Source organism: Falco biarmicus, unplaced genomic scaffold, assembly GCF_023638135.1.
Source record: "Falco biarmicus isolate bFalBia1 unplaced genomic scaffold, bFalBia1.pri scaffold_30, whole genome shotgun sequence".
In the NCBI taxonomy this organism is placed as follows: Eukaryota; Metazoa; Chordata; class Aves; order Falconiformes; family Falconidae; genus Falco; species Falco biarmicus.
Window position 1 is genome coordinate 578330 of NW_026611861.1, and position 23607 is coordinate 601936.

Sequence of the window (23607 nt, forward strand, 5' to 3'; positions counted from 1 at the left end):
TGATCCCCTCCCACTGCTGCTGCTTCTCCTCCAGAGTCCTGCCTGCAGCCACAGAGGCCTGGGAGAACTGGCCGGGGAAGGCGGAGGAGAAGAGGGCAGAGACAACCTCAGCTGTACCCACACCTGCCCTTGCTCAAGTCAGCAGCGGCCACACAGTATCTCTGTGTCTTCTGTGACTGCTCCTGAAGGAGGGAACACTCCTTCGGGTGCCCTGGAATTGCCTCACCGGTCTAAACCGCGTGGTGGATGCCTGGGCTGTTGGAGGCTGCTGTCCTTGCCGAGCAGCTGTGCTGAGCTCTGCCACCTGCCTTGGCACTTGGTTCCCTCAGGGTCACAGCTCTGTCTGCAACAGGACGGGCTGCAGCTGCCTCTGCGTGGGCCCCTGGCTGAGGGCACTGCTGCACATCTGGGCTGAAGCCCCCCAGCTGTGGCACCAGCCCAGCTCTGCCTGGCCATAAGGCAACCTGGTACCAAGTGTCCCCGAGCCCGGGGGTGCAAAGGCTTTGCTTCAGAGCAGAGACATGGCCTGGGCAAAGGAGAGCTGGGTCTTGAGCCCTCGGACTGTGCAATGAAGTGCTGAAATGGGCTCTGCAGGGCTTACTGAAGCACTGAAGACATCCTCCCTGCCCCTGCCTGCAGAACCACCAGACACACACATACACACACGCTCTTTTAGGAGTACTTGGATCCTTTGCTGCAGTTTTCCTGGTGTCCTCTCTAGTAATGGGTTAACAAAAGTTGATACTCCTGCAGAAAACTTTTTCTAGTAAGGGAATTGCCACTGCTGGAAATAAGTGTGTCCCCCCAGGTGAGGCAAGGCCCATGAGGGATTGCCTCATCCTGCTGCCCAGCAGGTTCCCCTGCAGCCCCAGGGACAGCTGGAGGGAGCCCAGAGGGGCAGAGGAGGGAGGCAGGGAGAGCTCAAAAGCAGCCCTTGGTGGGAGGCTGCTGAGAGCTCCCTGCTGGAGAAATCTGCAGAGCCCTGGAGCCGGTAAGTGTGTGGCTGCAGGGCAATGCCTCTGCAGTTCCTAGCCGGGTCTGCAGCAGCTGGGCCCTCCCCAGCCTGTGGGACCGTGTGGGAGCCTTTTGCTGTGGAGGAGGCCAGTGTGCTGCAGAGCAGGGCTTCCCTGCTGCAGCGTGGGAGGGCCAGGGCATGTGGGCTGCCTTGTGCCAGGGCCGGCTGCAGGACTGTGAAGGTGGCTGTGCAGGCAGGGGTGCCCAGGGCTGTCCTTGCCAGCAGGGTCCCTGCAGCCCAGGGGGCTGTGTGCTGGGGCAGGGGCTCTGCCGCCTGCCAGGGGCAGCTCTCAGCCTGCTGGGGGCTCCCAACAGCTCTGGGGGCGTATGGACCGACCCCTGATAGGGAAGGATCTCTCTGCTGTTGAGAGTGTGCCGCAAGGGTGAGCGCTGCTTAGAAGTATAGGTTACCCTCAGAATATGTCTGGATGAGACTTTTCGTATCGAAGGTCAGCGCAGGGATTGCTATGATAAATCCAGGGCTCTCCTCAATCTGTGTTTTCAGTTTTCTGTTGTTGGGGGCAGGAGAGGGGAGGCAGAAATGTTAATGGAGATCTCGAGTTTGAAGATGTCCCTGAGACTGCCAGCTGTAACTCTGAGTGATGAGGAGGTCTGCCAGGAGCCTCCTGAAGTGCCCTCAGCCACTCCTCCGCCTATGAACAGCAGCAGCAGCACCTTTGCTGGAGCCATCAGGGTCGTTCTGAGCTGCCCTTTTCCCCCTGCGGACAGGACCCTGTGCCCAGCCAGTGCCCTTCAGAGAGGCACGTTTGTGCAGGGCCAGTGCACAGAGGCAGAGATGTGGTCTGTGAGCACTGACAGGGAAAGACCTGGCACAGGGAGATATGTCCCACAAGGAAAGTCTCCTGACATCCAGGATATTGCAAGGACTGATAGGAAACTTCAGACAGAATTGTTGTTGAAGGGAGAATCAGAAAGCTCTCTCTGACCATGTGCAGTGCAGACCCCTTTCTCTGAGGCATCCCGTTGGCCTGCTCTCCCCCCAGCAAAGCCTCTGCCCTCAGGGCTGGGGGTCCCGAGGCGTGAGCCACCCCCTCTGCAGCCAGAGCTCCAGCAGAGCCGCGGTGCAGCTCTGCAGCCACGTGCCCCGGTCCCTCTGCAGAGCACAGGGGCTGAGAGCAGCTGCCCGGCAGTGTTGGTGTGTGGGAGGTGGCGAGCAGAGCTGGGCAAGGGCAACGCTGCCCTCAGTGCCTGGCACGCTCGCCCTGGACACTCTTACCTAGACCTTCAGTGCAATTTTACTTCTTTCTCTGCCGTTTTGTCTTAGTTTTATTCTCTAGCTCTTGCTGTCAGGCTCTCTGGGGATGGGTGTTTCAGCTGCAGAGTCACACTCTGACCTTGTGGGTCGTCTCCTGCAGGTGTGTCCATGGGAACAAGTGTCCCAGCTTTCCTCTCAGCTGTGGGGCTGTGGGCAATGCCCTATGTGGGGCTGGGCAATGGGCTGGTTCTCCCTGAACCTGATGCTCTTGTTAGGGCACTTGGCTACCTCCTTGAAGTTCCCTTCCAAGCAGTGAGTTGCCCTCCAGAACGGAAACCTGTCCCCTCGCACCCATTAGTGATCTGAAAGCCCCACATAGAAGCGTAGAGTTTCTGTGATGGAGAAAACACTGTTGGGGTGGGTGAAATGAGCTGTGTATCCTTTGCTGTGGGTGGGATGCTGAGTTCTGATGAAAGTCTACAACCTTTACTGGTCTGTGGTGGGTCAGTCCGTTCTCAGCAGTGCCTTGTGGTATTTCAGGGTAACATGGGAGTGTGGCCACCATTCATCTCAGGAAGGTGCAAGCCCATAGAAACTGGGAACCTGATGGACAGACCGCCTCCCCTCACTGGGCACTCACCCACAGGCAATCCTCTTGCCTCACAGACCTCACTCTGTTCCACCGGAGGGCAGCAAAAATGCTCTGCTTTTCTGACATCCGAGAATACGCAACAGGAGAGATGGGGGGGAGCTGTGAAAAAAACTAAAGCTCTCTTACAATGCCTTCACCCTTCCCGTTCCTTAGCACTGGCGCTGCAGGCGCTGACCAGCCCTTCTGCGTTGGCACTGGTTTCAGAGGACAAAGTTAAACACCAGGACTGGTCCCTGCCCCCACCCACTGCTGCAGAGTGGGGCTGGCTGGTCAAGAGCCCGTGGGCAGATGCCCTGCTCTTCATCACCCACACGGCCAGCACCAAGCAGGGCTGCAGCCACACAGCTGCAGGAAGGTCTCCGAGAAAAGAGAGGGATGTCTGTGTGTGACGGGGGGATGGTCTGTGGGAAATGGCTTTGATTTTGCTTGCAGAAGTCTCCCCTAAATTATCACTGTCTTTTTCTCCTGTGACAGGACCATATGCCCAGAGGCAGCACATGTCCAACAGCAGCTCCATCACCCAGTTCCTCCTCCTGGCATTGGCAGACACGCGGGAGCTGCAGCTCTTGCACTTCTGGCTCTCCCTGGGCATCTACCTGGCTGCCCTCATGGCCAACGGACTCATCATCACCACCATAGTCTGCGACCACCACCTGCACACCCCCATGTACTTCTTCCTCCTCAACCTCTCCCTCCTCGACCTAGGCTCCATCTCCACCACTCTCCCCAAAGCCATGGCCAACTCCCTCTGGGACACCAGGGACATCTCCTACTCAGGATGTGCTGCACAGCTCTTCCTGATTGTCTTTTTCCTTTCAGCAGAGTGTTCTCTCCTCACCGTCATGGCCTATGACCGCTACGTGGCCATCTGCCAGCCCCTGCACTACGGGACCCTGCTGGGCAGCAGAGCTTGTGTCCACATGGCAGCAGCTGCCTGGGCCAGTGGGTTTCTCTATGCTGTGCTGCACACGGCCAATACACTGTCACTGCCGCTCTGCCAAGGCAATGCCCTGGGACAGGTCTTCTGTGAAATCCCACAGATCCTCAAGCTCTCCTGCTCACACACCTACCTCAGGGAAGTGGGGCTAATTGTGATTAGTTCCTGTTTAGTCTGTGGATGTTTCATTTTCATTGTGCTGTCCTATGTGCAGATCTTCAGGGCTGTGCTGAGGATCCCCTCTGAGCAGGGACGGCACAAAGCCTTTTCCACGTGCCTCCCTCACCTGGCCGTGATCTCCCTCTTTCTCAGCACTGCCATATTTGCCCACCTGAAACCCCCCTCCATCTCCTCCCCATCCCTGGACCTGGTGGTGGCAGTCCTGTACTCGGTGGTGCCTCCAGCAGTGAACCCCGTCATCTACAGCATGAGGAACCAGGAGCTGAAGGACGCACTGAAGAAGCTGATGCAGTCAGGTGTCTCTCAGAAGCAACAAATTATCCATGTCCCTTCACAAGGCATTTCCACTTCATTTCTGGAAACTCCAGTGCGTTTAGCATTCTATTTGTGACAATCCTGTTTTTCTAGAAATGTCTGAATCTGTTGCACGTGGGAACCCAGCCTGTCTGACCTGGTGTTCTTTGTACATGTGCATGGGTGCACAATTAACCTTGACTCCTGGCTCACATCTCTGTAATAAAAGGAGGATTTCTCAGTTCCAATGTTTGGACTTTTGGCACTAATTCCAAAGCCAAGCTGAGGAACAAGCTGCAGGAATTGTTTCCTGAACAACGTCTCTGATCTTGGGTTCTCCATGGCTCAGGGGAGGAGGGCATGGGGCAAGGCGTTAGGGCATGGGCCTGTGTTGAGCCTTGGCGTGTGGGGGCCCAGTGCCCATGGGAATGGTGGGTGACCAAGAGGGATGTGCCTGGGACCATCTCCCTGGGCTTTCAGGCACCGCTGCCCTGCACAGCAGCACCGCCTGCTCAGGGCCATGCCTGAGACCACATCCGTGGGCAAGAGCAGGTGTCTCTGTGGATGCCCCAGCCGGGGCAGGCTGCTGTGTCCCTGGTGCAGCAGGAGGTGCCTGGGGAGCCCCCAGGCCAGCAGCCTGGTGCTGGGGACAGGGACTGGCCCCGAGGGGCTGCCAGGAGTGGGCAATCAGGGTCCCTGTGAGAGAGGAGCAGCAGACAGAGGGAGGCAATGGCCTCTGTGTCCTCATGCCATGGCTGGTGCCAGCCCTGGGGCTGACTGGCAGGAGGAGACCCCTCTCTGCCCACCAGCATCTCCTGTGCCCTTGTGATGGTCTATGGCCATGGGGTGAGTGCCCAGAGCTCTGCAGCCCCCTTTGGGTGGGCAATTGCATGGGGCCAGCCCCGCGTGGGCTGCTGTGTCTGCCTGGGCTGGGGAGAGGGCAGGGGAGGTGGGCAGAGCTGGGGGGGGGGCTGGGCTGGGAAGGGCCAGGGAGAGGGAAACACCAGTGAGAGCTCAGCTGTGTGGGTGTGCAGCGTGGGGGCACACAGCAGGGTGGTCCTGGTGCAGACCCAGGGGTCATGGTGAAGCAAGCAAGGCACCAAAGGAGCGGGACTGAGGGGCCAGATCTGTGCCGTGTTCCCTGCACACCCTCAGAAAGCTGCAGAAGGGAAATTTTCCCCACAAATTCCCAAACACTGCTCATTTCCAAGCCTGGTCATATACCCCAGCCCTCATTAGGGACCACTGCTGCATGGTCACCTCTGTCCTCCTCCGTTGCCCGGTGATACCCAACTCCATCACCATTTCTAAATATAAAGGGAGCCACCTTCCTACTGACACTTGTTACACACAAGTCCCATAGCTCTTGCCACAGTTGGTCTCTCAGGGAAGGCCATTGTCAGACACCTCCAACAAGATCATGTTCTCATGGCATGGTGTTCTAACAAATATTGATTGAGATCCCACCAGCTGGCCTGGGTCCAGCGCTCCAGTCTTTCATTCAGAACAATTTCTCAAATAATACTCTTGCGCTCTCAGCCTCTCTTTGTCCATAATGTGTTCCATGTCCCAACTATCCTTCTGGCCTCTGCAGGACTTCTCTGATGTGTCAGGGTCTTTCATGTGCTGGGAGCCCCATTGTGGGCTCAGCAGTCCTGATGTGGTCCTGTGGTGGGTTAACCTTGGCCAGTGGTGAGACAAACATTCAGCTGCTCATTCGCTGCACTGACTCAACAGGACAAAGGAAAAAAATAAACCAGCAATGCTCATGGCAAAGATAAAGAGATCTCTTAATGATTCTTTTCATGTCCAGAGATGTGAGGTCTTGGCAAAGATTAATTTATTGCCAATTAAAAAAATGTTTGGTTTGTGAGATACTATGGCAGGAGAAACAATGGGTGAGATAATCTGGTTTATTCTGGGGGAATCAGTCTCCTTGGTGTTGACAGGACAGGTAAGCAAGGATGCCAAGAGTCCAGGGGCTTGTGGGCAAGTTCCTCAGACCAAACAGGTTGCCCACTCTGATGCTCGCCTGCACCTGGGTCTCCCCAAAGACAACAATCTGCTCAGGGATTTGAAGACCAGGGCCACCTTGCTTCTAGTAGTGTGCAGTTGTGGTGTCCCTGATGCCCAGGCATGTGTGGATGGAGAGCAGCAGAGCACAGCCCAGGACAGGAGGGAAGGAGAACCTGGCCTGCTGAGGGCACTGGCAGGTGGGATCCCATGGGGGCAGGGCCCTGAGAGCATCCCTAGGCCTTCCTGGCCCTGACCAGCCTCACCTGGGGCCTCCACCCAAAGCTTTGTCCATGGCTTCGGGAGGCCATTGAAGCCAGGCAGGAGATTCAGCCCCAGCACAACCTGTGCTGTAGGTGTGCGGGTCTCCAGGCACAACCACAGGAACAGCCTGGCCTGTCTATGGACCTTGTTGGTTCTGAATTTCAGGCTCACTTCCCAGCTTCATTCTGAATGGGGTGGCCAATGAAATGACTCCATGGCCCTCCAAGTCCTGGGGACATTCTGCTGCCTTCCTTCTTTCCTCTAACTCCCTCCAAATTATACACACCTTCCTTGTTGTAATGGCTTGTCTCTGGCCAAAAGCCCAGCAGCCACCCAGCCGCTCCCTCCCTCCTTCCCTCCCCAGTCAGGGCCCAAAAATGAACACAGTCATGGACAGGGGGTCTAACGAGGGATGAGCATGGGGACACAGTCACTTCCCGCACTCCCTTGGCAAGGCACCTCTTCAGACGCTCCAGGGCACTGGTGGCTGCCTCTGCTACCAGGTCATGGGGTGGGATTGTGTTTTGCCTTCTGTCCCCCAGCACCACCAGGGCCTTTTCTGCACAGACACTGCCCAGCCAGGCAGGTCCCAGGCCCTGCAGCTGCAGGGTGTTAGTCCACCCGAGGGAGGTGCAGGCTCTGCCCTTGGTCCGTCCTGCATCTGTGCAGCTCCTGACAGGGCGGCCACCCCACCTGCCAGGGTTCCCCTCCATGGCATCCCTAGGGCACAGGGATGGTCCTCTCAGTTTGGTGCCACCGACAGACACTGTGAGAGTTGCCTCCACTGGATTATCTTTCCAGCTCTTAAACTGTAAGCAGGAGAGTCCCCTGTGGTGCCCACACTGCCCCAGTATGTCCCAGTGGCCTCCAGGTGGGGTGTGAGCCCTTCCCCACTGCTCTCTCAGCCTGACCATCCAGCTGGTATCTTACCCATCTCTTTCTGTTCACACCCAGAGGTTCATGGCCTCGCTTGGGCAGAACACTGAGGGAGACCATGGGAAGACATTTGTAAAGCTGAGGGAAATGACATCCACTGTGGAGCTCCTCACGCACAACTGCAGGCTGTCAGGTTGGCGAGGCAGGATTTACCCTTGGAAAATCCACCTGGATAGTTACCCGCTCAGGTGCCAGAAATGTCACCCAAGGCGACTCTAACTGATGGCACACCCCTCACCACTGGGGGTCTGTGCAGCCTGTGGTTCCCCGAGCTAAAGGCTGAAGGTGAAGAAGGAGGACAGCGCTCTTGCTTCAGTTCATTGCTTCCTGTGCTCCTGCCTTGTACCACAGTGAGTACTTGGAAACCTTGCCATAGGCAACGCAAGGCTCTTACATCCTCCCACAAAAGCCCTCCATTCTCCAGGGTGGACCAGCCCAGCTCCCTCAGCCTGATCTAACAGGGCACGTGCTCCAGCCTTGACCATCTCTGTGATTCTTTACTGAAATGGCTCCAGCGTGCCAATGTCTCTCTGCTATTGTGGAGCACCAAAGCTAGACAAGTACACTAGATGTGGTGAAACAAGTGGGAAGCAGAGGGGGGGAATGACTTGCCGTGGCTGTGCTCCTGGTCATACAGCCCAGGAGGCTGTTGGTCACCTTTCCTGATGGCTCCTAGTTTGCCGAATGCAAACCAAGGACCCAGCCAGGCAGTCCCTGCCCTGTGTCATCGCAGGGCCTCGGTCCACTTTAGGGGCAGGACTTTCAATTTGTCCTTCTTGGGTATCACGAGATTCATGGGTGCTTCCAGTCAAGAGGAAGTTCCTCCAGTCTCTGTGACCTTCCAGTGGGGATGGAGAATGGCCTCACTGGGACATCGGCCTGCTCACACAGCTCCCTGGGATGCCGCCCCTCCACCTCCCTGGAGTGGGAAGCATTGAATTTGGTCAAATGACTCCTGACATGATCCCCATCCACACTTGGCTGGTTCCCTCCAGAGTCCTGCCTTCAGGCACAAAGCTTTGGGACACGATGCTGGGGAAGACTAAGGCAAAGAGGACCTGGAGGATGTTCAGTTTTATCTAGACCTGCTCTTACTAAGCTCAGCAGTGGCCACACAGGGGCTTTGTTTATTTCTTAAACTGTTCTGCAAGTAGTGACAGATCCTCTTGATGCCCTTGAACATCTTGCAAGACCCCATACTAAGCAGGCTTTGGCTTCCCTGAAGACATCCCTATTTCTAAATTCCTCTTTGAGCCCTTGCATCCACCTCCAGGATGCTTCCTTTTCTCTCTGGAGATTCTTGAGGAATTCCTTCTTTAGCCAAGGATCTCTCTAGGCATGTCTGCTTGATTTCCTGCTCCTCGGTATGGACAGTTCCGCTTGGAAAATGCTTTCCTGAATGATCAGCCGTACACAGCTCTGCTGTCCTTGAGTGCTGCTGCCCATGGGACTACCACTACAAGTCCCCTGAAGAGGCTAAAGTCTTCTCCCCCTATTTCATGAGCACTACAGCCGGGGCTGACACTGGTTTTCACATCCCTCAGCAGCAGTGCCTGTTTGGCAAGGACCAGATTCAGGTGAGCGTCACCTTTGTTGGCCTGACACCTGTGCAAAGAATTTGTCTCAAGAGACCCCCGACACCAGCTGGACAGGGTGTATCCTGCTGTGCTCCCCTTCCAGAAGGCGTCAGGGTCATGAAGTCCCCAATAAGAGCTGGGATCATGGACCTGCAGACTTCCTTGGCTTGCTTAGATAAGCCTTTCTCCGCTGCCGTACCCTGAGTGCGGGTGCTGTGTCTCCCACCAGGATGACACACTAACCGGCCTCTCGCTGACACTCTCCTGCAAGGGCTCACCCAACCTGCTGCACACCCCGGAGAGGAGATCCGCACGTGCAACAAGTGCCTGCACACGGAGGGCATCCCCTCCTCAGCTTCCTGGCCTGTCCCTCGTGAAAAGCCCACACCTTTCCCTGCCGCACCACTGTGACCCGTCCCACCACCCGTCATGATTTATTTCATCAATATCATGATTTACTCCATCAATATCCAGCACGATGACAGCATGTGGAAGTCCAGCTCCTCCTGCCTGAGCCCCAGTCCCAAGCCATCGGTGCGCTTCTGGGCTGCAGCACCTCAGCCGTAGCGCTGGGGCCAAGCTCAGGCTTCTCTCGGGCAAAGCTGGTACCAAGCGCCCCCGAGCCAGCGTGTGCCCGTGCTGTGCTGGAGACCAGAGACCCGCTGGAGTGGGTGGCGGTGGCAATCTAAGTGCACCAGCAGAGGAAGCCCTGCCCTCTGCAAGGCCAGAAAAGCAGTGCTGGGCTCTGCAGCCCTGGCAGAAGAAGGCTTGGCTAGCTGCAGTGCTGCTGAGGCCCCTGAAGGCCTGTGGGGGAGGGGAGGCTGACCTCCAGGAGGACATGGTGCTGCTGAAAATGTGCTTCAGTTTGCATATGCTGTGATCCAGGAACACTGTGAGAACCATGCACTGGTTCTTTGATGGTATCTTCACGGGGCTGAGCAAAGGATTGTTGGAATAAGTACCAGGGGAGTGTGGGAGTAGCCAGGTGATTGGAACCCCCACTGTGATGGGCTTCCTGTTCATGGACCAGCTGGATGAACTTGGGTCAGACCGTGACGCACTGCAGGGCTGGCATTCAGTTGCTGGTTGACAGAAACCAAAGCTACCTGAGGTGCCACCTGGGCTTCCTCAAAGGAACCATATTCCTGACAATAAAGATTTGGATGCCCACGTTTTTATGTTGCAGAAGGAAGCCGAGCTACAGCAGATACCAGAAGCAGTTACAAATGCTGCAATACCTCTTGTATGGGCTTCAGGAACACCAGGGCAACCCCAAGCAAGGGAACCAGTAATCATCCAGTGGAAGCCAAATGGCAGACCAGCAAGTCAAAAGCTGTACCCAGTTAAACTACAAGTCAGGAAAGGGTTGCAGTCCTTAATTGAACAAATCACAGATTTTGGGTTACTAAGAGAATGCCAATCAGAACATAACACTCCAGTATTACCTGCCAGGAAGCCAAATTCAGAAGAATACAAACTGGTGCAAGATTCAAGAGCTATAAATCCAACTGTGCAAGATGTCCATGAGGCAGTAGCGCACCTGTATGCCCTCCTGACCACCCTGAAGGAGAATGAGGAATGGTTTACTGTATGAGATGGAAGATGCGTTCTTCTGCCTTGTGCTGGCTGCTGCCAGTCACCAGTCGGTTGGTTTCAAATGGGAAAGCCCTGAAACTGGTCGAGAAACCCAGCTGTGCAGGGCTGTATGACTGCAAGGAGTTAAAAATAGTCCTACAGTCTTTGGAAATCAATTAGCCAGTGAGTTGGAAAGCTGGCAAAAGAGGTAGGAAAATGTCGCCTTGCTGCAATAGGTAGGTGACATACTGCTAGCAACCAGTAGTAAAGAAGATTCTATAACAAGGACCTCCTAAACTTTGGGGGCTAGCAGGGTACAAAGTACCCTGGGAAAAGGCAGAGACCACCCCAGAAGAAGCAACCACTTGGGGATTTACAATTTGCCTGGGCCAGCAGAGTCTTGGAGCTGGAGGAAAAGGGCCATTTGTCAAATCCCAGAAGCCAAATGAAAACAAGAGCTCAGAGCATCCCTGGGAATGGCTGGGTGGTGTCACTTATGGATAACGAATTTGGGACTCATTGCCAAGCTTTTATATGAAGGTGTCGGAGGAAAGGGAAACCTCCTTGTCTGGTCTCAGGAGTGCAGAGATGCCTTTACGGAATGGAAAGGGACTGGAATGAGTGCTCCAGCTCTAGGCCTCCCAAATCTAGAAAACCCATTGGAACTCTTTGTGCATGAAAGGTGACACGTTGCCTTAGGAGTGTTGGCCCAGAGCCTGGAACCATGGAGCAGAGCCGTGGGGAGCTTTTCCAAACAGCTGGACAGTGTCAGTAAAGGACGGCCAACCTGTCCGCGCACGGTGGCAGCTACAGTATTACCGATGCAAGAGGCCCAGGAACTGACACCTGGGCAAAAATGACATGATCTCAGTGGAAAAGAAGAACCAACTCATGATTGTTTAAAGACAATGGCAGAGGTATATTCTAGCCGAGTGGAATTAAAAGGCACGCCAACAGAAAATGGAGACTGGGACTTATTTGTAGGTGGTAGTAGTTTTGTGCGAAATGGGACCCAAAGAGCAGGACATGTGGTGGTAACTATCAGAGAGAGAAGAGAAGCCAAAGCCCTCTCATCTGACACGTGGGCCTAAGAGGCAGAACTCACAGCCTTACTAAGGGCACTGGGATTATTATGAACAGACAAGGCTTTTTTTAATGCATAGACATATTTGAAATTTGCCTTTGGAAACGACCATGCTGATGGGGCTGTTGGAAAGAAAGAAAGAAAGAGGACTCTGAACCTCTCAAGGATCCCCCGTCAAATTATGAGGCAAAGACCCAACAATCATTTCAGGTGACCAGTTGACCCAGGGTGCTGGCAATTATGCATTGTAAAGTGCAGCACCTTGGAGATAGCTCGGTGCATATAGGACAGCAAGTGGCAGATCAAGCAAGGAAAGAAGCAGCTGAAAGTCAAATATTGCTAGTCCTGCCAGAGAAACGGCAGAAAGTAGGACCTAAGAGCCCACAGGATCCACCAGAAAACAATCGGTTGGCTAATATACTGAAGGCAACCCAAATCACGGATGATGGGTGACTCCTTCGCATCAACTAACATTTACAGAGGAAATTATGTGTGAATTGGTTAAAAGGAAGCACCACGAAACTCTCTGGGGAATTGAGAGTTTGGTAGAAGCCTTGAAAGGGCAAGTTCTAAATGTACCATGACTGGGAAAACAAAAAGCAGAGTGAAGAAGCCTGAGTTGTACCTGAAGAATAACCCTCACCTACCCCAATGATCTTTCCCAGGGCTGACAAAGCCCAGGGGATTACTGGCAATTAGACTTTTTCCAAGTTACTGCAGCAAAATGGGTATCCGTACCTTTTAGTAATGGCAGATGCTTTTTCAGGCTGGCTGGAAGCTTTCCCTTGTCGCACCAATAAGAAATATCGTAAGTGTAAGTTCAGAGATTATGCTGAGATTGGGGTACCCATAGGACTTTCTTTGGGTAGGGGTCGACACTTGGTAGTAGAAGCCCTTCACCTTTTAGCTAAACTAGGAGGGGTAAAATGGGATCTCCACACTCCATGGAGACCTCAATCAAGCGGGAAAGTAGAAAGAATGAAGCAAAGCCTGAAAAGACAGATGAATAAAATCTGACAAGAACCTCAGAGAGAGCAGTCAGATGCTTTTCCCTCAGCATTGCTACAGATACAGGATCCAGCGTAAACGGAAGGAGAGACTTAGTCCTTTGGAAAGGATACATGGTAAACCTTGCCAGGTGACAGAAAGGGGAGTGAATCCCAAAATAATAGAAGGGAAACATGGCTTAAAAGAGTATGTTCAGTCTTTATGAAAGGTCCTGTCCTCTCTCCAGAGGTACGTCACTGTGAGCGCAGATCTGTCCCTGGACGTGCCTGTACATCACTACCGACCCGGAGATTGTGTGTATCTTAGAACGTGGTTGGATGAACCGTTGAAGAGAAGTGAAAGGACCTTTCCAGATTTTGCTCAGCACCTACGCTGCTGTCAAGCCTGAAGGAGTCACTCCATGGACGTGCCATAGCAGGGTTTAAGCAGCCACATCACCAGAATGGACTGTCAAGCAAGAAAAACCTTTATGCTTGAAACTACCTCCAGAATCATGAAGTTCTAGGTTCGGTATCTTGCATTATTGCCAGACAGCATGTAAGTGAATGACTGAAATGCGACCCCAGATAAGACTGGGCTGTCTACAGGGAAGCTGGAGCCTGCTACTTGTCTCTCCTTTGTAGATATATGTTGAAACATGTTTTACAGATGTATAGAATTTGGCCTGTGATGTGGTATGCTAAATCCTCAGCTTGGGTGGGATCAGGAGGAGTCATGGACATGGAATACTCATTTGAAAATTGTTGAAGAATCGATAAATGCTGTTAGGAGGAGTGATTGTTGGGTACGTACCCATTTCCCTGAATGTCCTCATGCAGGAATGCCTGTAGCTGGTATCCCCATCCCACTGGGGACTAGTGGGAGTAACTGTGGCTAAGACCAAAATACACTCATTGGAACGAGACTGACCTCCAGACCTGGACAACACTGAATCCACACTCAGTGTGAAGTGTGTTACTAAAATGAAGCCGAGACACACCAAAATGGAACTCTGGTCTTTGTGGGGCCCTACCCACATTGTGATTGCTCAATGCATTTCATGAAGCTGTCAGAACTAACTAGCAGTAGGTACTGGAACGTTCCACTGGGCACTGGGTGGTGCTGGATATGTGCCCTGTAGCACAAAAAGCATTACCACCAAGGTGGTCGGGTAGATGTACACGGGGAGGGATTTTTCCTGATATGACTGACTGAGACACTGGAGAACAGTCGGTGGGGAACAACTTACCTGCGGAGATACAGGCAGAATCAACCACCCCTTACAGAGAGACCCACTGGGTTTCACTCTTCTGCTGGGTGGTTTATTCCTTGGCGAGGGGCTGCTGAACTGGGGAAGGCAGTGACAAAGAGATCCACAGGAAAGGAAGAGATGGCCAAGGACACTGCAGGTGCCATAAACTGCACTCTGTACGGCACAGGCAATGGCCGTACGCAAGGGGACAACCCTTGGGTTCTCTTGGTGACTTCCAGCCTTGCCCGTGCCCTTTGCCTTCCGTCTCACGTTGTCCTACGCTGTCCCACGGCTGCTGCTTTTCCCCGGCAGGCCGCAGGCACCCATCTGGCTTCCCCACCTTGCTCTCGCCCTGCCCTTGCCACACATGCACTCACGTCTGCCCACCCTCACACGCTGTTCCTGCAAACACACAGACATGGACTGATCTCATACTCCTTCTGGACGACGTCTCCCACCACAGCACAAGCCCCTGAGTGACATTTCCTCCTCCTGACCTCCAGTCTCCACTTTCCCAGCTGCACTGGGTGGCAGTGCTTCTCCCTCCTGCTCTTCCCTACCTCCAAGGAAAGCTCCACCACCTGGGAAACCACCCTTCAGGCGGGCATCCCGACCTGTCACCCTCCTTGTGGCCTTTCCCCTGACCATGCCACGGCCTCATCACGCTCTTCCAAGGCTGCGAGCCTTTCAGCTTCTCGCATAGACACGAGCAAGCCGTGTGCCTGCTGCGGTGCTGTCATGTTCTCAGGCAGCAGAGACGTGACAAGCAAGAAAGAAGCCCCTTGGTTCTGCTGGCCTGCCCGAGACACTGGCAGATGGAGCTTAACAGCACGTGTCCCAGCCATGAGTCAGGGGCTGCCCTACGCGCTGTGTCAGGCAGAGGTGACCTCACCGCCCCTTTCCCAGGCACATTGCTGCTGGTGGCCTGTCCCCTCCGCAGGCAGAACTGGCCTCACTGCCCCCGCCACAGCCATTGGCTTCCTGCTGGAATGTGAGTCCCTGAGACACAACTCACCACGAGATACCGTCCTCAGCCGTCACCCTCCCCGTGGCCCAGCACCCAGCAGATAAAGGGAAGCTTCTGTCAGCCAATTTATCTCATGGATTTCCTACCTACCATCTGGCTGAGAGAACATTCCCCAGAGGAACTGCTTTGTTTCTACTGGACCATGTTTTGTCTCTGCTTCTGCGCCTCTGTTTTCCCTTCTTCCCCCTGCTATCCCATCCCAACAGAGCTCTCCAGGGAAGTGAGTCAATGAGTCCTAGAATATCTCAGGTTGGGAGAGGCCCCTGTAAATGCCCTTGTCCAGCCGTCCTGCTCAAGGCAGGGTGAACTGGTTAGCATCGCTCAAGGGCTCTGCCCACTTTGGCATCATCCACAGAAGGGTCTGAAAAGCCACTTTGTCAACTTGTACTGGGAGACAATAAAGACATTCAACACAGTTGGCCCAACTGCTTGCACTGGAAGATGCCACTAGTCAGTGGCCACCAGGAGGACTTGACCACTGGTGACATTTGGTCTTGAGCCCCTGTGGCGTATGATGCACCGACTCTGGGAGAGGATCGAAGGCACAAAGACACCTGAAGACACCTCGAAGACACTTTATTAATCAATAATCAAGCAAGCCTTTTATACCTTTGCAGCGGGCTGACGTGTCAGCCTGTAATTGTGCTCAGCAATTTTCCACTCTGGGCTCTTTTTTTATTACAGACACAGCAGCTCAGCAACTCCCTTTATCTACAAGGCCACAAGCTCTGCAGACCACTCTCTATCTTCAAGTTTCTCCTCTTGCTCCCATGGCTTCCTTCCAACAAGCATAACTGTGTCTCTCTCCCAAGGTCGGGTTTCGCTCCCTGACGCTGTTGAGCTAGCTCGAGACATAGCCACAAGCCCCCAGCCAACTTCCCCCCACAGTATCCTCCATTTCTTCACTCCAGAAGTCACCCATCTGCCTATACAGAAAGTGCAGGAGAAAAAGTCAAAACCCTTGCAAAGGTCCAGGTACAAACCATCCCCTTCTTGCCTCAATACGTATGGGTGCAGCAAGCCCTTTGATGTCCCACAATTACCTGGAAATGGCTGCAGGAATATTTCCACCGTCATTTCCCCAGACACTAAGGTGAGGATGACCAGCCTGTATTTCTCCCAATTGTCCTTCTTGCTTTTCCTGAACAAAGGCTGGATGTCTGCCTTTTGCCAGGACCCCAGAACCTCCCTGATTGCTTGGACACATTTGAGGGCACCATCCAGAAAGGGTGCCGCGATCAGACCGAGGCCCTTGCAATGAGCCTGCCCAAGGCGGGTGAGATGAATCTCCCTGGGACAGTGGCCTTTGTTCCTGCAGTCACACACAGGAACGGCCAGGTGCTGGGAGGTGTCCCCACCTCAGCTGGCCTCATGCACTGCTGGCGTGGTTGAACCCCAGCCTCACGCGCACAGGGGTGCTCAGAGGCACGAGCCCATCCCTGGCACATGCGGAGGCAGAGCACTGCAGCAGGCACAGTGACTGCCTGGCCTCCTGCTGCCCCTGCCAGAGGCTGGCAGCACCTCAGCCCGGGGGTGTCGCGCCCTGCTCGGCACCTCGCGGAGATGGCCCTCGTCATGAGCAACGGGCACGGGGACCTCGGTTCAAGGAAGCACGTTGCAGTGCTGCATTCAGGTGGTCTCCACAAATCCATAGCATTTTATGGAGGCCAGCACCATCACAGAGTGCCCGTTGCCTGCCCCTGCCTGCGCTCACAGGACTGCCATGCAGCACGGCGGTGACCAAGCTGCCAGAGCCCTCAGGCCTTACACCAAGGCATGGGGTCAGAAGGAGAGTGTGGAAGTGGAAGAAGGACAGCACTTGAGAGCCAAGGGCTGGTGTTCCCTGGTACTGCTGCCATGCCAGGAACCTTTTCCCCTCCGTCTGTGGACAGAGGAACTGTCCCTGCAGCTCCAGAAAGGCCTTGGAAGGAAGAATCCCAGCCAAAATATAGTTTCCTAATGGCCCTTTGGCTTTGTTAGATGAGGAGAGAGCAGGGCACCTTCAGAAAAGAAAATCACAGAAGGAATTAGAATGGGGATGACAACTTTATCAGAACTGAAATACCACAAGTAACTACAAAAAATTCAGAAGAGAGTCAGGGTCTGTGATGAACTACATTATAAATGCTATTCATCATTTTAATGCTTTAGAAGAACATCCAGCTATCAGTTTGCACATTGCACACTTCAGCTCCTGGTTCCTCATGCTGTAGATGAGGGGGTTCACTGCTGGAGGCACCACCAAGTACAGAACTGCCACCACCAGGTCCAGGGATGGGGAGGAGATGGAGGGGGGTTTCAGGTGGGCAAACGTGGCAGTGCTGAGAAAGGGAGATCACGGCCAGGTGAGGGAGGCACGTGGAAAAGGCTTTGTGCCGTCCCTGCTCAGAGGGGATCCTCAGCACAGCCCTGAAGATCTGCATGTAAGACAGAACAATGAAAACAAAACAGCCAAAGAATAAAGAGGCACCAGACACAATTAGCCCCACTTCCCTGAGGTAGGTGTGTGAGCAGGAGAGCTTGAGGATCTGTGGGATTTCACAGAAGACCTGTCCCAGGGCATTGCCTTGGCAGAGCGGCAGTGACAGTGTATTGGCCGTGTGCAGCGCAGCATAGAGAAACCCACTGGCCCAGGCAGCTGCTGCCATGTGGACACAAGCTCTGCTGCCCAGCAGGGTCCCGTAGTGCAGGGGCTGGCAGATGGCCACGTAGCGGTCATAGGCCATGACGGTGAGGAGAGAACACTCTGCTGAAAGGAAAAAGACAATCAGGAAGAGCTGTGCAGCACATCCTGAGTAGGAGATGTCCCTGGTGTCCCAGAGGGAGTTGGCCATGGCTTTGGGGACAGTGGTGGAGATGGAGCCCAGGTCGATGAGAGAGAGGTTGAGTAGGAAGAAGTACATGGGGGTTTGCAGGTGGTGGTCGCACACTATGGCAGTGATGATGAGGCCATTGGCCATGAGGGCAGCCAGGTAGATGCCCAGGGAGAGCCAGAAGTGCAAGAGCTGCAGCTCCCGCGTGTCTGCAAATGCCAGGAGGAGGAACTGGGAGATGGAGCTGCTGTTGGACATCTGCTGCCTCTGGGCATGGGAACCTGCTCAAGGAGGAAAAGTAGTGACAAGTCAGGCAATTCTTCTGTTAAGGCAAGTGAAAGCTGTTTCTCCTAGATGCACCCCCCGTGCCCCATGCCCCCCCTCTGCCGTTCCTAGGAGAGCTCCCTTCCGAGCCGTGGCTGGAGCTGTGCTGAGTGCTGGCCGAGTGTGCTGTGAGGAGCAGGGGCTGTGCCCGCTGGCTGCCCAGCAGTGAGCCCTGCTCTGCAGCAGGGGCTTCATGGGAACCGTGGGGGCAGGGGCCAGTCCTGGCCTTGCACTGGCTCAGCCCAAACTGCTCCCAGCGCAGAAGGGCCTGTCAGCATCGGCTCTGCCCGTGCTGAGCAACGGCCATGGCCAGAGTCAGGTCAGGAGGGCTTTGTGCTGTGCTCAGGGAGAGCAGAGTGAGTGCTGAGAGGCAAGGGGACTGTCTGTGCCTTAGGGCAGAGGCAGGGACTCTGCTCTCTCCATCCCTCTCCTTCCCAGCTGCCTGGCAATTGCTCCTTTCTTAGATGGAGAGTGATCACACTGCCATGTTACCCTGACAAGCAGCCAGGCACTGCTGAGAGCAGAGGGATCCACTGCAGAGAACAGAATGCCTCATCCCTTACCGAAGGCTCAGCACCACACTGCTATCCAAGGACACCCAGGGCTCACTGTGTGCCCTGGCAGGCACATACATCTTGGGTGGACACCCGAAGTAGGTGGTCAAGTGTCTTGACCATGGCAAGTTCTTGCAGGAGAGTCAGCTCCTTCCCCGGCCTCACAGACTGCATTGCCCACAGCATCATCGGTTAGGGGAAAGCTGGGACACCTCCTTGCCGAGGACATGTCTGCACAGGAGGACCCACAAGGTCTGCGCCTGAGCCGGCAGCTGAAACCCCTATTGCCAGAGAGCCTGTCTGCAATGCCAATAGCATCTGAGCAAGGCCAGGAGAGAGACAAAGGGACACGCGGGAACTCCTTCCCCTTCCCCAGCCCGGCACACCACCTCCCACACAGCAGCAGTGCAGGGCAGTCACCCTCAGGCTGTGCTCAGCGAGAAATGGCACCGTGGCAGCAGGAGAGATGCACTTCATCCCTTCTGCTGCTCTGCTGGACCAGGAGCTGTTGAAACACATGGAACCAACGGTCTAAAGGCTGTGCTGGGTGGGAGAGGAGAGCAGAGGTGTGTTGCTCAGGGAAGGCACCTGCACGGCAGACCATGGCCAGGAGGTGCCCCTATCTGCCCTGCATCAGGGTCCCCCTCAGCATCTCCCCCCCTCCCTGCCCAGGGCTCTGCTGCCTGCAGCTGTCCCTGCCAGCAGCTCTTTCTCTGGCCCCAGGGCTCTTCCCTGCCAGCGCTCACAGAGCCCAGCTCAGCCCCTCTGTGCTTTTGATTGTGTCCTTGACAATGGACATCCCGTGATGCAGGGACACTTTGAAAATCATTGGTCTGTTTCTCTATTGCCTCACCACAGGGGTGACTTTCAACAGTGCTGGCTAACTGGGGAGGTCCAAGAAGGCTGAATGTTAGTCAGGTGCTGCCCACCTACAAGAAGGGTAGGAGGGAGGTTCGGGATAACCAGGAGGTCAGGACCAGCCAGTATGGGTTTATGAAAGGCAGGTCCTGCGTGAGGAATCTGATCTCCTGCTGGGACAAAATGACCTGCCTAGTGGATGGGGGAAAGGCTGTGGATGCTGTCTACCTGGACCTTAGGAAAGCCTTTTGGCTGCATCTCCCACTGCATTCTCCTGGAGAAACTGGCTGCTCATGGCTTTGGTGGGTGTTCTCCACGCTGGTTTTGAGCTGGCTGGACAGCCAGGCCCCAAGAGGGGGAGTAAATGGAGTGAATTCAGGTGACAACAGCCCATAAGGAGTGGTGTTCCCCAGGGCTCAGTGTTGGGGCCAGTCCTGCTTCAGAACTTTATTAATGATCTGGCTTGAGTGCACCCTCAGTGAGTTTGCATACAACACCAAATTGAGTGGCAGTGTTGATCTCCATGAGGGCAGTAAACCTCTGCAGAGGGATCTGCACTGGTTGGATCATTTGGATGAGTCCAGTTGTATGAAGTTCAACCAGGAGAAGTGCCAGTTCTGTACGTGGGTCACAACAGCCCCCCACAACGCTACAGGCTTGGGCCAGAGTGGCTGGAAGGCAGCCTGGTGGGGAAGTACCCTGAGGGTGCAGGTTGACAGATGGTTGAGCATGAGCCATCAGTGTGCCCGGGTGGCCAAGAAGGCCCATATCATCGTGTCTGCTATCAGAAACAGTGTGGCCAGCAGGACCAGGGCAGTGATGGACCCCCTGTACTCGGCACTGCTGAAGCCACACCTTGAACACTGTGTTTCCATTTTGGGCCGCTCACTTCAACAGTAATGTTGAGGTGGTTTAGTATGTCCAGAGAAGGGCAACAAAGGTGGTGAAGGGTCTGGAGCCCTGCACTGTTGAAGAGCACCTGAGGGGACTTAGGTTGTACAGTGTGGAGAAGAGGAACCACAGGGGGGATCTTTCTGCCTGAAAGGATGTTGTAGACTTGAAAGGTTGGGTTGTAGACCTGAGAGGTGGGGTAGGTCTCTACTCCCAGGTAAGAAGTGACAGAACAAGAGGAATATGCCTCAATTTACACCAAGAGAGCTTTAGATTGGATATGAGGAAAAACATCTTCACTGCAAGGATGGTCAGGCATTGGAACAGGCTGCCCAGGGAGCTGGTGGAATCACCAGCCCTGGAGGTGTTTCAAAAGTACATAGATGCAGTGCTTCGGGACATGATTTAGTGATGGGATTGGCCGTCCTGTGGTAACGGTTGGATTTGATTCTCTTTAAGGTCTTTTTCAACCTAAATGATTCTCTGTTCCTATGCCTCTATGATATTGCAAGCCTAGCTAGACCAGTTACTGAGCAAGTTGCTCTAGCTGACCCTGCCTCAGTTGGAGGGCTGGATTCGATGATCTCCAGCGGTCAGTCCAACCTGGAAAAAAAAGCCATATATATGAAAGATCATATATCATGTGTATGTCAACACAACTACGGAAGTTCATGTGAAGAATGTTTCTCCACTCAAATGGCTTGTGGGAAATGCACTTGAAAAATCTGAAAGAAACAAGGCTGCTTTTCTGTGGCCAGGTCATGGGTTAGAATGAGGGTGACAGAGGGGTGTGTTATGAGGAGGACAGCTGATTCTCAGGAACTCCTCATGCAGGAGGACATGCCTGGCTGTGAAGGGGCCTGTGAGGTCAGTTCTGTCTCTGGAGGTGACAGGCCGGCAACAGGAACATGTCTGGGAAAGTCCTTCTGCCAAGCTACAGCATAGGACCTCTCCAGGAGAAGGGCTGGGGTACAGGCTGTCATGTCCATTTTGCCTGTGGACATGAGAGGACAGCAGCAGGCATGTGGCTTGGTCACGTCTCTGGGAGAAGCTGAAAGGCCAGCAGCAGCCATGTGGTTTAGAAGACCATGTGGAGGTGACTTCACTTTTTTGAGGGGAAAGACCACCAAAAATAGCTATTGAGTTAGGTTCCCTGCTTGGAGGGCAGTTCCTGAGGTGGTAAAGCTTTTCTGGATAGTGGGAAAAAAGAGGAGAGGGGAAAAGATTTCACAAAGTGTAATGTTGCAAATGGAGAGTGGCTATCGGGAGGAAGAACTTTCACTCTAGGGGTCCTGCTGCGGTGCAAGAGCTCAGCCAGAGGGAGCCTGGATCAGCCCATGGCTTTGTGTTTCAAGGAACAGCCGGTGAGAGTGGAGGTACCTCAGTGAAGGTATGGCAATGTTGGGGTGAGAGCAAGGCAGGGCAGCGAGATGGTGCCTACAGCCTGCAGGGCAACAGGGGCAGGGCTCCAACCATGTAGGACAGCCTGTGGTGAAGAGGGCAGAGGGCACTGTCAAGGCTGGAAGGCACCAGTAGAACCCAGGTCTGTGTCCCCTTGGCTGTGGCAGCTGTCTCTGCCTCTGAGGGCCATGACAAGACATGATGTCCTCACGGCACGGGGCATCGTTGCCTCCTTGCAGCCCCATGGGGAAGCTGGAAGTTGCTGTGCCATTGCTGTCCTTCACTGGGCATTGGATGCCCACCTTCCATGGTCCCCAGGAAGAGCCCTGAGCCCTCTGTGAGGGACAGCACCCACCTCCCCACAGGCTGCAGGTCACGCCTTGGCCTTTCTGCTTCATCAAGCAAGCCAAGGCTTTGCTCAGCAGCAGAGCTGCCTGCACAGCGCCTTTGCCTTCCTGCACTCACAGCCCCCAAGGACGGGCTCTAACAAGGCCATGGGGAGGCTTTCTCAGGCATGGCCCTCAGTGGGGCCCATTAACGCTTCCAGGGACTGTGGGCTTTGCTCCGGACTTGGTGTTCTTGAGAGGTTTCTTCAGGCTCCTCTGAACACCTGAAGTCCACAGCACCACAGACACCCTGGGCTCATGACGAGGGAGAACGCCCTGACGAGCCCTGTCTCTTCCATCAGGGACATCTGGTCTTCAAGTTTGGCTCCTACACTTAATGAGATAAGTTTCAGCCGTACAGTGAAAGAGAAAGGCAGGTAATGAGCACTTTGGGGAAATGATAGAAGGCTTTTCCAATTACTATTGATGCACAGTGTCTCCTGAGGAGGTGCGGACAAGTAGGAAAAGCAGTCCCTGGAGCTAATAACTGCGTGGACAGCCTTGCTCCCCAGCTCTCCAGCCTCAATATTTTTGTCTTCAGCCCCATGAGACTTACATCACTTTACATCAGATCTTCAACCAACTCTGCAGCTGAATATAGCAAATTCTTGGCTATAATTATTGCCTGCTTTCCTTAGAGAACAGGGTGTAAGCAGGAATAAAAGAGGGATTAATTATCGTGTGTGTGTGGGGGGGGGGGGGGAGTGGGATAGAAATTAATAAATAAAAAATACATTTCTCAGCTGTATAATTGTTAGTTCAAGCAAATCCCCATGAAGTCTATTGCCACTACTGAAGAGTTGCCCATAGGGAATATTAGAGACACTACTGAAAGACAGTCCAAATTTTCCTCTCTGAACCTTAAAGCACAAGCTACATAGGTAAAATGGATTGGAGCGATCAAAGAGAAAGAGGAGAAAGGCATCTGGAGATGAACTTCTTAATCCATAGCTGTAAATCAGGAAACCAGGACGTCAGGCTATTCCAAATGTCTTCAATTTCATAGAAGGTGCAAACGTTCTGGAACTCACGACAGATAATAGGATGTGTTCAAATTTTTTTTACACATATATCTGTAGAATTTCTCCCACTTTGATCTACATAGATGCAACAACTGGTATTAAGAACAGCACAGACTCTGCCTTCAGACGCCACCTTCATATCTAACGCCATTCCATTTTGCACAGCTATAGGGGCTATTTCTCACACTTCTTCCTGCAAAGCCTTCATGGCACCTGCAGGGTCCTTGGCCATCTCTTCCATTGCTGTGCATCTCTTTATCACTGCCTTCTCCAATTCAGGAACCGCTAACCAAGGAGTAACCGAGGCCACAAGCAGGCTGATGATCTGGGCTATCATTATGACACCCATT

The 23607-nt window shown here is 54.0% G+C and overlaps 1 protein-coding gene and 1 pseudogene across 1 annotated transcript; one reads left to right on the plus strand and one right to left on the minus strand.

Annotated features, from left to right (window-relative positions):
* The first annotated feature begins 3325 nt into the window (after window positions 1–3325).
* On the plus strand, window positions 3326–4390 carry LOC130143457 (olfactory receptor 14C36-like). Its single transcript, XM_056326144.1, has one exon. The coding sequence runs from the start codon at window positions 3380–3382 to the stop codon at window positions 4388–4390; it is 1011 nt and encodes a 336-aa protein (XP_056182119.1). The 5' UTR covers window positions 3326–3379.
* Window positions 4391–15300: 10910 nt separating this feature from the next.
* LOC130143458 (olfactory receptor 14C36-like) lies at window positions 15301–17698 on the minus strand (annotated as a pseudogene).
* Window positions 17699–23607: the final 5909 nt, after the last annotated feature.

Coding starts and splice junctions, on each gene's coding strand:
- LOC130143457 (XM_056326144.1), top strand. CDS start 3,380: ATGTCCAACAGCAGCTCCATCACCCAGTTCCTCCTCCTGGCATTGGCA.